Source organism: Thunnus albacares, chromosome 2 (assembly GCF_914725855.1).
Source record: "Thunnus albacares chromosome 2, fThuAlb1.1, whole genome shotgun sequence".
Taxonomy (NCBI): domain Eukaryota; kingdom Metazoa; phylum Chordata; class Actinopteri; order Scombriformes; family Scombridae; genus Thunnus; species Thunnus albacares.
The window spans coordinates 22,966,571-22,981,508 of record NC_058107.1 but is presented as its reverse complement, the minus strand read 5'-3'; the positions used below and the strand labels follow the sequence as shown (position 1 = coordinate 22,981,508).

Sequence of the window (14,938 nt, the reverse complement as noted above, 5' to 3'; positions counted from 1 at the left end):
ATATGATTAAATTAGGTTTTTCAATCATGTCCACTCATCTCCAATTTTTGGTCAAAACAAGATATTATGATAAGATATTATGATATTACATGATATGATAATAGAATTTGGGCAAAACACTCATTAATCCAACAGGTTCTGCAAACCCTAAGGAGGAAAACAATTAATAGTAATTAAAATAGAGGATAAGATAGGGGAAGATATGACACACATTACAAAAAATGATAGAATGATTTTCATCAAAGTCATCCAGATGGCTCATAACAATTAGAGAGAGAGATTTCCCAGTCAGAAAAACACTAAATTTTATCAACATTAGCAATGATAACAATATAATTTTTAATAGGTAATGGGTTTTTTGTTGTTGTTTTTTTTTGCCTGCACTAAATTAGATATTTAGTCCCTCATGATTGCATTCCAGTTCATGATAACATATTGCTTCTCCTGTTATGTGGGGATCATTAAGGTTCAGTTTGAAAAAGCAGTGACTGTTCCAAATGAGGCTGAAGTTTTGAGTAACATCTGTCAGCAGTCCCTGTGCTTCACAAGCAAAAAATAGCTGCTGAACAAACTGGCAGAAAGGACAGTACTACAGTATTTACAAAGAGAAACAGCCTCATTACTTAGTCATGTGTTTTTAAAATTTGTTTTCACTATTCAAACGTTCAAAAAGATTTGTCTCATGACCTTGATATTGTAGCTCTGTAAATGAATCTTATGAAATGCCACGTCAACACGGCTTTGTATCCCATCTACCTCGCAGTGAACATGGTGTTCTTACCAACACAACAAAGTTATTGATGCTGCTATCCTTACTTGAAGACAAAAACAGATTTAACACCCAGACACTTTTAAAAGGTACTGCTTTAAGGCAATAAATCTAACTATACTAATATTACTGCACTATTTACAGTTGTATTCATGCTGTGATACCTTTTTCTCTGACAAATGCAACTACATTCAGAGCAGGGCATTTCCTTACAAATACAATGGAGTCTATATAGAATAACTAAATTTTACGTCAAATTACTGATAACTGACATTTGACTGATCTCTTATCTGTTAACTGAGCTACAGCCACAGGACTGAGCTTCACTACTTAAAGCACGCCATCAAATCTTCATTGCTACTCTTTTAGGAAATGCTCCCATGTTCTTAGTATTATTATGACGTTATAAGGATGCAGTAAGATGATTCTCCAGCTGGTCCAGTTACTTTCCAAAAGTCAATGCTGCCATCTGATGGCCATCAAAGGGAAACCAGCTGCAGAAAAAAAACTGTTGCTTTAAGAATAAAAAGTGGCAAATAACTGATTCAAACACTATACAGCCTTGCACTGGAATAAGTAAGATATATGGAAACTTAACAGTATTCATGAGTGCAATTAAAAACAGGGCAAAAAAAGAGAGAGAAAGGTAGACTCAGCAATAAAATCAAAGTCAGCCCAAATAACTAGCAGGGAACTAAGATTAACAACAAACTGTATGGTGGTATTATATAGAAGGACTACTGATAGGACTTAGTGTGCATGTTCATCATCAACCTTACTTTTTCTTTGGTTGAACATTTACACTTGATCACACACACATGTAGAAGTGGTTATGAACTCTCAAGTACCATCATGGGCTTCCTAAGGAACCTGCTAAAAACAGCCAGGATGTCCCTTCCACATTACTCTGGTCCCAAAAGGACATGACAATACAAAGGTCAAATATCAGTAATATGAAAAAATCAAATAATTCAGCCTGTTTGTTTTGAACAGCATACCATGTAGGTGGACTATAACACCGATATGAGCACCACAAAGGAGAGGTTTTGTTTGTTTTATATCTCATACACTGAATTGTCCTGATACAGCAGATCTCACCTGTCTAATAACACCACAACACCAAAAAAACCCTTATTACTCATTATCAAAAGGACTTTGACCTGGTTCGGAGTAAACTTCATTGCCTGAAACAACCTTTTAGACAACATTTTCAAAATGAAAGTAAGTGGGTGATGTTTATTACAACTTTTCAGAACGTTTAATAATGGTGGAAAGCCCTCGCCTGAACTTTTGTGCATTAAAAAAACAAAAATCTTAGACCAAAGTGAAATATCAAAAGCCAAAAACTACAATGTGCCGGTCTCGTGGAGTATCTGCAGATGCATATAGATCCAAAAATCCAATAACCAACTCTGTTCAGCTCTCATCACTGTTGTTTGGACATAAACAACGTCACAGGCACACTGTGTATCGATCTCTTCCCATCTGAGTACAAGAGCCTCAATGCTTAGTAGTGACACGCCTGACTATTCAACTGCCCTCTGCCCATTTGTGCATGTGTGTGAGTGTTTGTGAGTGAGAAAGAAGAAATTCTAAACAGCTAAATCAATGTTCTCCAAGGCTATACCTATTTGAAGCCATTGTGGTCTGTGTATGAACATGTAACATCATCTAGCTGTTTTTTTTCAGTGGATGCTCAGTGTAGTAAACATCAGTAAAAGACCAGAATGCATTTCAGTGTAATGCAATTGAACAGAAGAGCTCATTTCAGGCATTAAAGCTAATAGCTAAAAGATATTGGAAAAGAAATGAAGACCTGTGCCGTGTGATACTACTGCACACAGACTTCATTTGAAGCTAAATTATCCATTTTAATGTGCCCCTCTAACCACAGAAATGTGTTAATATGATTTTACGACCCAGAGATGTCACCTTTTTACCTCGGTTATATGATTTGAGTGAGCATAATCCTTGAGTTAATAGAGATAATATCAAAATCGGGTCTCATTAAGAGATGGCTCCATCTCTTAACTGCCAAGCAGAATGACATCCAAAACAGGGATAAGAGGAAGCAAGAGGTTCTTTCCATCCATTAATGAAACACTGGTTTCTGTTCACACTGTGGAAATCACGTATACCGTCTATGAAAATTACATTTATTCAGTGCTTTAGGGTGGTAAATTGCATTACGATCAAGGGAGAGAGATTTGGCGGCTAGGTATTATGGCTTCTAGCAATGGGAAGTATACGGACTAACAAATTACTTTCATTCTGTCAGAGCAGACACTTCACAGCCAGTTGTGTTTACAATGTGCCTGAGGGAATAAAGGATTGAATGTCTTGTCAAATCCAAAATACATTCCTTGAATGAAACTTATAAGAAACTTTTTTTTTTTTTTACCCAGACGGTCCCAATTACATCACCTGAGATGTGTTATCTTCTAACATCTATCTACTTCTATCAATACAGAATAATCACTTGTCCAAGTGCAAAGTAAACATCCTTTTCATATTCAATAAACAAGTAAACTCTGTTCATATTCCTATCACATATTGTAAGATATACAATTTTATTCGAATACGTTGTGAGTGAGGCAGAAAATATGACTGACTTCGTGCAGATTCAATCTGATTGACCTTTGACCTACAGAATCATGAAGCTCTCTACTGTACAACCAGTTTGAGAGAGAGGAAAATATTGTTTTTTTATATTCTTACTGGCAGCAGAGAAGGAGGGTTCTGCTTAGCTGTACTGAGTGCAAGAACAGTGACAGTGATTAAACACAATGAAGTGTTTGATAAGATGCTGTATAATTTACTTTGTGGAGTGCTGTTGTTCACCTGCTAGCCAGTTTATGTTTATACCCATACCATTTCCCGTCTGCTTTTGACATACCATGCAATTAAATTCTGCCTGGCGAAAAATCTGCATGAAAGTACCTTCACTGAGACATACCGTCATTTGTTAATTGTTATCTGCCATTGTGGCCTAGGGAGGTCAAAAAAGGTGGTATGTAAATGTAATAAATCTTGAGCACCAAAAGTAAACTTAACAAGGTACTGGATTAAGTTATGACTGCACATTACCAGGTTCCAATTAAATTTAAGGAATGTCATTTCATTTTCATGGGCTAGCTAGTTGGTTTATTAGCACACTCTTTATCTCAAAATACTGTAAGACAAAGAGAAAACTCCCTGAAAGCACAATCAGCAAAGTTTCACTGAATTAAAAGAAACCATTCTTAAATGTCTTTTCTTTCGCAAAAGTAGTCAATTCCAACCCTCAAGGGCTGGTTTCCTGCAGACTCTTCTTGTTGCCTCATAGCTAATGAGCCCCTCATTGACTCTCAACCCCATTCCTTCCAGGTACATTTACTATTTTATCAGTTTCTACACTGTTTAATGTTTTAAAAGGGTTACAAACAAGACATTACCTTGACATAATCACCATGATATATTTAGCTAGGTAGATAATAAGGCATTTGCATTCTTTGTTAAAGGCTGTTTATACATATAAATGTGAACATGCTGGTATTCCCATGACAGAAGTGGTATTAAAATTAAGTCTTTAACTTTTAATAAGGTAAATCAGTCAGAAATATCAGTTTTTCCTCATAAATATGAAAATAAATGTAGCATGATTATTGTTTGTGAGAATCTACAGTACACAGACAGTTGGAAACCACCACAATTTACTGCATATTACAGCATTTTACTACTTCTCACAATTTGTCTGACATTAACCACAAAATAATACAACTAAACAAGTGTTTTTGGTTAATCTACAGTAGCCACTGGTGCTTATAGCTGAATGTCATGTATTAGTCATGAGACACAGTCAGTAAGTAATTCTTTCGTGAACCACCATTTTCAGTGCTCTACTGTGTTGACCAGTTGGCATAAGGACTCCTAGCCTCAGAGAAAAGGATTTGATTTGAAATTTGATTATGATAATTGTAACTGCTTTCAATTTGATATCTTTGGGCATAATGAGCTTTCAGTGCCCACATTTGCAAACAACATCCTCATTGTTTTTCCATTTTAAAACCCAACTGTCTGGTTGTGGTTATTATAAATTCTGTCTGGGAAAGAAAGTGAATCCTTATCTGTTGTATGATTAATACAAGTGTCACTTTTGATATCTAGCCTTTACAAGGCAGCTGTCTGACTAGAGGATATGAAAACATGGGGCACTCTGCAGTATAACACCATGTAGCAAGCAAGCTGTCGAGCAACTGTTGATATGCGTAAGTAACGCAGTACAAAGTAAAGTGGACTGCAGTTAGACTATTCTGCCATTTATGTCACTGAAACCCCAAACAAAAGTGCATGTTCAAAGTTTGTATCTAGATGGATAGATAGGATATATAAGAAAGAATTTCTTGAAACCGTCTAACGTAATTCTTTTTTTGTCAACTGTAAATGAATGTAATCACTGTCCGTCTGCCAGAGTATTATTCAGCTGTCACTCAGAAACACTAAGCAACAAATGCTGAATATGCTGGTCAAATAAATATCTCACAGATTCCCAAAGGCATATCAAAATAATAATAATAACTACTGGAATGAGATAATCAAACTCAAGCAAATACAGCCTGTCTTCACCTAAGAGAGGTACCGTACAATTTATCTTGTGAATTCCACAAATAAGTCACGTTTGTCACTGCAAACAAATCTTTTATTTGCTGTATGATAATCAAATTATGGGTTGTAATGACACAGAAACAATAAAACATAATTGCCTTGCATACTTTGCAGTTCTAATTGAGCTGTGGTGCTTTATTTTACCCTGCACAGGTGTAGCGTCCCACAGGCCTCCTTAACACATAAACACACCACAGTCTGCTATTGTATATGCATAAACAATGAGCCATAGCAGACTGTTCAGGCCCTTTTCTTCACACAATAACCAGCTGTAGTCATGTACTTACTTGGAATATATTATGGTTTGCATACTGTGCATATTGTATAAAACTCACGCATCATAGAGAAGCTCAATTCAGACTTTTTCATTCGCTACAACCCACAAATATCTATGAAGCAAATGAAAGAGGAGAAGTGGTGAGGCATAATTTAGTACACACTCCCAGCTCCTGCTTTTCTTCCACAACTTAGAAGTGAGAGATGACTCCATGTTTGGTGAAATATATGTCAAGAAGCAGATGCAGTCTTTAAAGTACAGAGCAGTGAGTTGTGTATATCCCTGCCCTTTTTAATCTCTTAGTAGAAGCCTATAGTCCTTGGTAAAATAAATGGGATTGACTTAAACTAGCTTTTCTCTCACTGAGCTTCCTCGCCTGTGTTGTAAGAAAACCAACCAATACACAATTGTACAGCCTATCCCCTGAAACAAACGTGGATATAGCTACAGCATGCATCAACAAAGACTGGTGCAATGTTTTTTAGACAACCTAAGCAACAAACAAACAGAATATAATGCTTAAATCCCACAGATGACTGAAGAAGTTTTTCAAAGTACTTTATCCACCCGCACTGAACTCACTTTTACAGCTTTGCCTTAAATAGCTTTAAATGTAAGAAACCAGGCCTTTTTTTCCCCCACAGTTTTCTCAAGTTCATGTTTAAACACATATGACCTATTTAAAGAGTCTAATGTTAATCTTGAGCTGTGGTATATCTGTACTGAGTGACACATTAAGACTTGAGGTGCCATGACTTTGTTATGGATAAGACGATACTCTACTGTACATCACCATTAAATGTGTGATATTTATCACTTAGCTCTCTTTATATTCCTTTATATAACTTGTGCATCTCAATATATATATACAAGTTTAAGAGAAGTCGGCTGCAGTGATTACCAGGATCTTCAATCACCACCAACATACCAGCTAACTCTAGATGTAAACAGGCACAATTACTTCCAAACTAATACCTTTTAGCAAATATGTGCTTTAGTTTCAAATCAAAGTAAAGTAAAATCAGAAGTATTACTTTGTGAGTCGCAGCTGCAAAGCACATTAAAGTGCATGGGTGGCCTTACTGAGTGAGATTAGTTAGGATCTTATCTCACAGTATTTTTTAAGAGAGTGCGTTGGCAGACGGATACAGTTGTGGCCAATTACATCCGCTCTTTTCACCCTCTTTAAAAGCAGGTCTCTCCCCATAATGATGCAATGCCAATTTGGTAATCCAGTGGTGAGATTTACTAAAAGATAAGCACTTTTCTTGTCCTGGATATGCAGAGTTATGGTGAGTACGGCATCCCAAATAAGTTGCTATGGGCAGATGATGTCTCTTTTAAAGTTGGATTCGCGTTTGAGGGCATATTAAATATTTGTGTGATTTTATTTGGAATCATAATGATCCACACAGTTTCCACATCTGCATGTACTGCATACTGGAGATTTCACTTTGCAGTTAATTTCCTTTCTTCCCACGTGTGGTGAATATGAACATGAGCACAAGGCCTAAAGAGTGTTCAGGTTCAGATTATTTCAACACATGTGAACAGTTTGTTTATCGCTTAAGTGTCAAGCAGCATAGTCAGTGTACTCCACACCCCAACTCACAGCAAACAGTGTTCAGCATCATGAGTGAAAACTTTTAGTCATTTTAGGATTAAGAGTCTTGTGACAAAGAAATTAACAGTGTGGTATGAACAATATTTGATTTGAGAATGCTAGCAGACTGAGTTGCCTTAAATATTCATGGTGCTATTATTGTCTAGAATGCTAACGCTGTACATTTAACAAGGCAACTGAATTAGGTGGAGCCACTGGTTAAGGGGGACAGTGCTTATTTCCTTTATTAAATTTCCAATATTAAACTGCCCAGAAAGTGTATTCTTTGTCAATATTATTTCTATTCTATTGTATGTAGCTAGTTAAACTGATTTTATCTTCCTCTTTATTGTGTTTAAACCTCATGTAAAGCACTTGCTCTGCTGTACCTTACTGTGAGGATGTCCTACAGGATGTACACAAGAGGAAGTGATACATACTAAACTATTTAGTCACACTGATTGTATTTTTTTGTGTGTGTATGTGTGTCTACGTTTAGGGCTTATAAAAGTTAGATTCACATGAATTCCCCAATGTGTTCTATTATATCCTGCTCATAAGCTAGTTATGCTTTACCTTAACATCTTTTATTCTCTCTCTCTTATATATTTCTTACACACAGCATTTGTGTCCTAGACTTATCGATAATTGGGCATGACCTACGATCTGTAAAATAAAGCACAGTTATATAATTAACTTCAAAGGCAAAGATGAAAGTGTTCTGATATAATCTTGTGCCTATTAGACAAAATAGCACACACACACACACACCCAGCTCCAGACTTACCAGACTTCCTAGTTTGGATGATGATGAGTTGTTCCTGTGTTTTAGCAGACCACATCCCTCCATGCCCGGGGCATCTCTGTGGTTTCCATGGATACGAGGACCACCAGCCCCCTCAGATGAAGAGCGCAGACGCCTTTCCAACCGCATCACCTCATGGTATGGGCTAACACTGCTACACAGAGAGGCTGGAGGAAAGAAAGAAAGAAAAATAAAGACAGACAGACAAGAATGAATTGAGGTGAAACTGTTCTACAAGCAGACACATAATCATCTTTTATTATATTTCCAATCAGTAGCAGTCAGCCTTGATTGGGTTTTTCCTTTCTTTTTTTTTAAATTACTCACAAATCAGTCCCTCATATTTCTGCAACCTTCTGTTTATGAAGCCCTTCAGTCATACCGTTTTTGGTCAAGTGGTAATATTGCTTGTTTTGTAATAATCACGTTTGGTCTGAACGCCTGCACCAAGATTGTCGTGTAACAAAAAAAATAAATTGAGAATGAATGTGAGCTTTCAGTGGCAATACTCTTCAGGCAGACAAACACAGATAATTGCTACAAGTGCAACTGGACCAAGAGAGTTCCATTTTGAACTACTAAGAGATAAATGTAAAACCAGACAGACAATACCTTGTCCTCTTGCCCTCACACCCTCCACACAAACACACACGTATTGTTTCCCCTATGTGTATGTGGGTGTCTGCTTTCTTTGTCCTCACACTATAAAACTGGCATATTTTCCAGTTTTGTCATCACACTGAGCAACGAGTCACTGAAGGAGTCATACAACAACAATTAGTCTCCTTGTGTCTCCAACCATTGTACAACAGGTTGAGAGCATTTTCAACCAGAAAGGAAAATCAGATCTACAGTAGACTGGGGTCCACTCACCAAAGGCCTGTTAATATTTTTTATGATTATAGTAGAGAGTATGATATGAGTATTAAAATGAAAATAGCAAAATTCTGTTGTTGTTGGGCCCAACAGATAAGCTCCCCATTATTACTGCAGTCTGTCTGTAGTACCCACTGCCCAAAAGCATGTAAAGTTTAAAATCAATATCCATGTTCTTTCCTGCAAGTATGGATTGCCACAGTGTGTGTGTGGGTGTGTGTGTGTGTGTGTGTGTGTGTGTGTGTGTGTTCACAGTCCCACAATAGGCCATTAATACTGCACTAACAGTCCAGTACAATCATGCCAACAACACTCTGTACTGACAATCAAGTCACAGTAACAGTACAGCTCTTTTAGAGTTTCTAATATGACAAAAGAAAGTTGACAGTACGTCAAAGTAAACTTGCCCACTATAACTCAGATATTTCCTACAGTATGATTATTGCTGGACTTTGTATGATATGCATATTAATAGATGGAATTGTAATCCTAATTATTACTTTTTACATCTCTTATTAATGCCTTCATAATGTCAACTACAAGCAGAGCATAAATAAGTGATTTAAAGTGGTTTCAGTATCAGCAAACTCTGAATAAGAATTACACATTTGTACCTCTGCAACCCTAAAATGTTTCATTTCTTTTCCTTAAAAGGGAAAAAAAAATCAGCCAGAATTTCTTATCAGCATCTGACAGAAGGAAAACACTTATTGTAAATTTTAAAATGGGCTTCAGATTTAAGGGGAAAGGTTCTTACCAGAGAAACCTAAACAAATCTCCTCTGCATTATGTTACAACAGCTGAAGATGAAGTGAGAAAGACAGTAACAAATCATCATCTTTGGTTGAAGAAAATATTTTCAATTTGACACACACTGCTTTACTAATGTCAACCCACAACTGGCACTGATTTATTAGACAGTTTCGTAGCTGTAAAATGTCAATTTTATCTAAATTACTTCAGAATTTGGAATTTTGAAAAACATCATGTTGTCCATAATCATGAAGTGGAAACAAACAAGACTGGAGTATGACAATACTTTGATTCTAACTAGCCCAGTTTGTACCACCTCCACTGACCAGTGTACTCGGGGGAAACTCTTCAAAGGGCTTGAAATGTACGATTTTTATTGGCTATGTTGTTCACACTTGTTCAGTCATGTATGGGGAAGAAATAAAACCAAACACTGAAGTAGCAGGAGTATGGCATCACTTCAACCACCAAATAAATATTTCAAGCTAATTTTGGTAGAAATTATTGTGAATTATTGTCTCAGTTATCATGCATCAATCTGGGCCTGTGACTCCGACTGTACACTTGAGTATGGTATTTGTGTGTGGCTGTGGCTGTTGATGTAAATCTGTGATTTATTTGCATGACTTTCATACCTGCGTGCGGCTTCCTCAAGTGAGAGGACCTGGGTTCATGGCGGCCACAGAAACTTCCTCTTTCTTGAACAGAGAGCGTCTTTCTTGTTCTCCTTTCCGATTGCTCTGGGTTAGAGTGGCAACCCTCGCTGCGTACCACACACGCCTCGCTCTCACTTGTGGTCTCTGTCTGGTAACCTGCCTTCTTTTCCTCTACCAAATCCTTCCTCTCCTCTGCTGACACCTCTTCCCTCGCTTCCTTTCTCTCCTCCTCCCTCTCCTTCCTCTCTTCCAGTGATTGTTCCTTAAGGGGTAGGCAGGGTACAGCTGTCTCTGGCTCTGAGAGGGAAATGGCAGTCTCATAATCCGTGTTGTTGGCTGTGCTGGTGTCAGGGAGTAAAGGTTTTTCAGCACTGGACTGGGCTGGAGTGAAAAAAACCTGAGGAGAGGACATTTCATTGAGTAAAAAAACACAACATTTGGCATTTCGAAATATCATCTTCAAATAAAGAACAACTGTGAACTTCAAGGCAAAAAGCTAACCGAGAGGAGAACCCACTTTAGTAAGCATTATGATGGATATGCGTGTCCTCAGGCAGCAAAGTGTGCATGTTTAGATATTTACTCTTCAATAGCTCGAGTACAGAGCTTTGTCTTGCTATATTGGGTAAGTGGTTTCCTTTTTGGAGTTCGCTCCTCCACCAGGAAATAAAATATAATAAATTCCTTGAAGGAGGGAAAGTTGTGAGCACAAGGGTGTGAAATGTGAAGGGCCGTTTGCAGACATGCATAGGGTTTGTTTTTCATGCCTTGGCTCTTTCAATAAAAGGACTTTTCATGCCCGGTGCTCAATTTTTATGCCACATTTCACACATTCCACACTCTGGTCATAAATATTCCTCCTTTATGGTTTTTGTTCCTGACATCCAAGGGCACCTGTGGTTGTATTATATTCTTGACTCCAATCTTTTCTCAAAATAAATTCCTGTTTGTATGCTTACAAGCAGAAAGATTTGTGATTCAGATCATTAACATGCTCAAAATGTTGCATTTCTATACAGAACATTTGATTCGAGCAGGTTAGAAGATTCATAAAGACATAGTATAAGTGAGTGTACTACCTGCGAGGTAGAGACAGCCACGCTGAAGTTCTCTGGAGCAGGTGGAAGTTCAGGGGGGGCTGTGTCAGTAGCTGGCTCTGCTACTAGGGCAGGTCCTGGGGCTAAACCTGATCCAGGGCTGGGAGCTGGCAGAGCATCCACTTCAGATACAGAATCTTCTGTGATGGGGATGAACTCTGAAGGGGTGATGGCTGTGGTTCGGTCCTCTGATATCATAGGAGACTGGAGTGAGCTCTCGCCACCGGCTCCAAGCAGCTCCCCTGGCCATGACCCCGGGGTGAGCCCTCCTGCCCCCGGAGTAACGGTGGTGGAGCTCGGAGGTTCCAAGTTCACTTCTGGAGGTCTGTGGTGATCAGACGATCGGGAGAAGCGGTGGTGGGCTGAGAGAGATTTAGGTAGCAGCTGCTTCTTCTGGCGTGACGACTGTTTGTTGTTATTACTCCCACCACTGAAATCTTCAAGGAACCCGGAGTCGTCACCCTCATTGGCCCCTGAGCTGCTGATGCAGTTGATGAACACATTTCGATTGGCTGTGGAAGAGGAAGAAGACGCTTTGTCAAAATCCTCTGTCTGAGAACGCGTGATTTTCTTTTGCTTGTGGCTTCCGAACCCAAATGAGTGGCGCGACTTGGGACGTCCACCACCTTCGCTGAACCCTGTTGACAATGATGTCGTTATTGTCTGCTGGTTATTTCCGTTTGCATCTGTGCTCTGTGACAAAGGAGGCGTGAGGTTTAGGTTGATAGGTTGGACACGCGGATGACTGTTTCGTTTAGCTGTAAAACTGAGTGACGGAGTGCGGAAAAGGCTACGGCGTTTCCCAGTACTGCCGGAACTGGAGTTGGTGCTGGAGGGCGATGAGGTGTGAACGCCATTTCCCACACCGCCAGAAGATGGAGAGGAGGGGAGAGACTCCTGCCTCTTACTGCTGCTGCGGCGGAAGATTGGTAGGCGGGAAACAAGCGTGGTGCGGCGTGAACCTGATTCACCCATCTAGAAGCTGAGGCAGTGGGGCAGTCTGAGGAACAAACAAAGACAAAAAACATTTTACAGAAAACAAAACATCTTGACATTTAACATACAGAGATAATTCGGATTAAGTTCAGGTACAACAACACACCTCAAACACTCATCTGCCAGTCACTACTCATACATCTCATATTCAATAAACAATTATATCTCAGTTGATAGTGTGGTCTTTGCTCATTAAATATCCAAATTATGTGATTGTGGACATGCTGGGCCATAAAACAACCAATAAAGGAGCACACAGCATTCCAAATTTTTAAAAAAAATCAGTAAGTGGGAGCTACAGTGTGCAGTTCAAAGTGAGAAATCTCACTTTTCCCACGCTGAATGAGTCAAAACAAGTCACTGTTGCTTCTCTCCCCTGCAGATGCTTGTGCTGCAAACAGTGGTATGATATGTGACAGATTTTTGCTGTTTAGGTAATGCATGTGTGTAAACAAAAACAATGTTGTTTACCCTGATGCTAGCGCCCTGTGAAGTCTGTGTGATGAAAACATTTTGAAAAACAACTAACTGCCTGAATATTTTTAAGTGGTTATCAACTCAGAAAATACCCGGCATACCAAAGTTGCCTTGTTGAGGTGCCGTTTTGTTTCTGGTTCAGCATTGATAAGAATAAAGATAGGACTGTCTGGGATGTGAAAGATCACAGAATGAGAGACTTGTCATTACGTCAACATGCATTTTAGACCCTTGACTTCCCTGCCATGTGTTATATCCCATTAAAAGACTCATCACTGTTATTTTTTTTCATATTGTGATGAGGTGAAGCAATGTAATTTGCACCAAACCACTCAAGAAATGAACAGGAAACATTCATAATTTAGTGAGGCGCGCAGAACTGATGTGCCAATGATAAGCTGTTCCAGTTCAGTCTGAATTTGATGTGAAGAAAGTCAGCGCACGCATGTGATTACTGCAGGTATAAGACCCGGAGTGATTTAACATGCTATGTATTACAATTATCATTTATCTGACAGCTAAATCCTGAATACGTTCCACATTTTGAGTCACTGAGTAAAAAGGAGACAATCATTTTGATAAATACTCATATTTTCATTGTTTTCTGCAGTTAATTAGCCCAACACTGACAATGTAGTCCTCGTAACGTTGAAGAAGTAGCATCTGTGAGAGCTACCGAAGTGTTTTGTTTTCGATCTCTGCATAATAAGCTTACATTAACACCCTTTACTGAAGTAGCTTATGAGTGTGTCACCTCCTTGAAAGTAAATTTGATCAAGTCCTAAACACACAGTGATGTAATTCCTATTTTCACACCAGGTTAACTCAGAGTACCATATTAAGAGGTCCATAAATATTGTTAAGAGACAGAGGAGGCTAATAACATTTACAGTGATGACATTGTAAATAATAAATAATACAAAATGCTGTTATTCTTTGCTCTGTCCTAGTGTACTTGAAGCTGTCTGTGCTAGTTAAGACACATTGCGGGCTAGCAGCTTTGTCAAAAACTTTTAAAAATACTTAATCTGATGAGCCAGCAGACCATCCATGTTTAGTTTTCACACCACCGCACAACCATCTGACCTGGCCACGGCACTCTGACCTGGCACGTTAAGACAAGGTAAACATCCTCTAACTAATCAGATGGAGATTAAAACAGATTGAGAACACAGTTATTCGCCTCACCAGTAAACAGTAAAACTGTTGCCATCCAAGTGTCAGACTTATTGAATGGTAAAATGTAGGGAGGGTTTAAGCTGAAACGATATTAACTGACTGACCATTACTGGACATACAGCTGTATTTGGTATGATACAAACCATTGGCCACATGCAGCTGTATTGCTGAAACTCAGGATCTTGCCAACACAACCCAGAATCAATGAGTGACTAAGTGCAGATGACTTCACATGAAGGCTGCTGGGGCTAAAGTTTACCAGAAGGGGTAGTGCTAGTGTGAAGCAGGTGCTTACTTCCCTACTGCCCGGTCACTGCACAGGCAGTGAGACTACCTGAATTACAGAAGTAAATGTCCAAATAATCTCAGTTCTTCTTCCCTCTGCTCAGTACTGCAGTTAGTGGTAGTGCTACCATATTGAATAACAAGAGCAAACACAATTTGATTTGCCTGACTTTCTTTTGAATGTGCTCACCAAAGGAATGCTGTTAATATCAATAGGTAAACAACACAATGCCAGTCAAAGCCACTCGGGTGTTAAGTCTCTGTAATTACATCAGAATTAAACCCTAATAGGTTTTTAGTCTGATAAAGAGTTGTTTTCGATGTTATTAGAGATTGCTTACAGCCACCAGGATATAACAAATTTGCTGCCGCAGTTCTTAAAGTGCAGATGCGACATTTCTAAGGATATGGAAACATTTTTAAATGATCACAGACAGCTTCTGATTGCTTGTAGGAACTTATTGATCTATTCAACATTGGTTTATGTTCTATTCAGTGCCTTTAATAGTTTAACCATCATA

General features: G+C 38.7%; 1 protein-coding gene across 4 annotated transcripts in view; it reads right to left on the bottom strand.

Moving 5' to 3' along the window:
- Positions 1-14,938, bottom strand: part of ccser1 (coiled-coil serine-rich protein 1) — a 122,294-nt gene that overhangs the window by 103,358 nt on the left and 3,998 nt on the right. For all 4 annotated transcript variants that reach the window (XM_044373861.1, XM_044373876.1, XM_044373884.1 and 1 more), the window contains exons 2-4: positions 11,463-12,480; positions 10,363-10,780; positions 8,081-8,265 (exon numbers count right to left, since the gene is read on the bottom strand). In XM_044373861.1, the coding sequence (XP_044229796.1) occupies positions 8,081-8,265; positions 10,363-10,780; positions 11,463-12,455 (1,596 nt within the window). In that variant the 5' untranslated portion in view covers positions 12,456-12,480. The remainder of the gene's footprint in view (positions 1-8,080; positions 8,266-10,362; positions 10,781-11,462; positions 12,481-14,938) is intronic.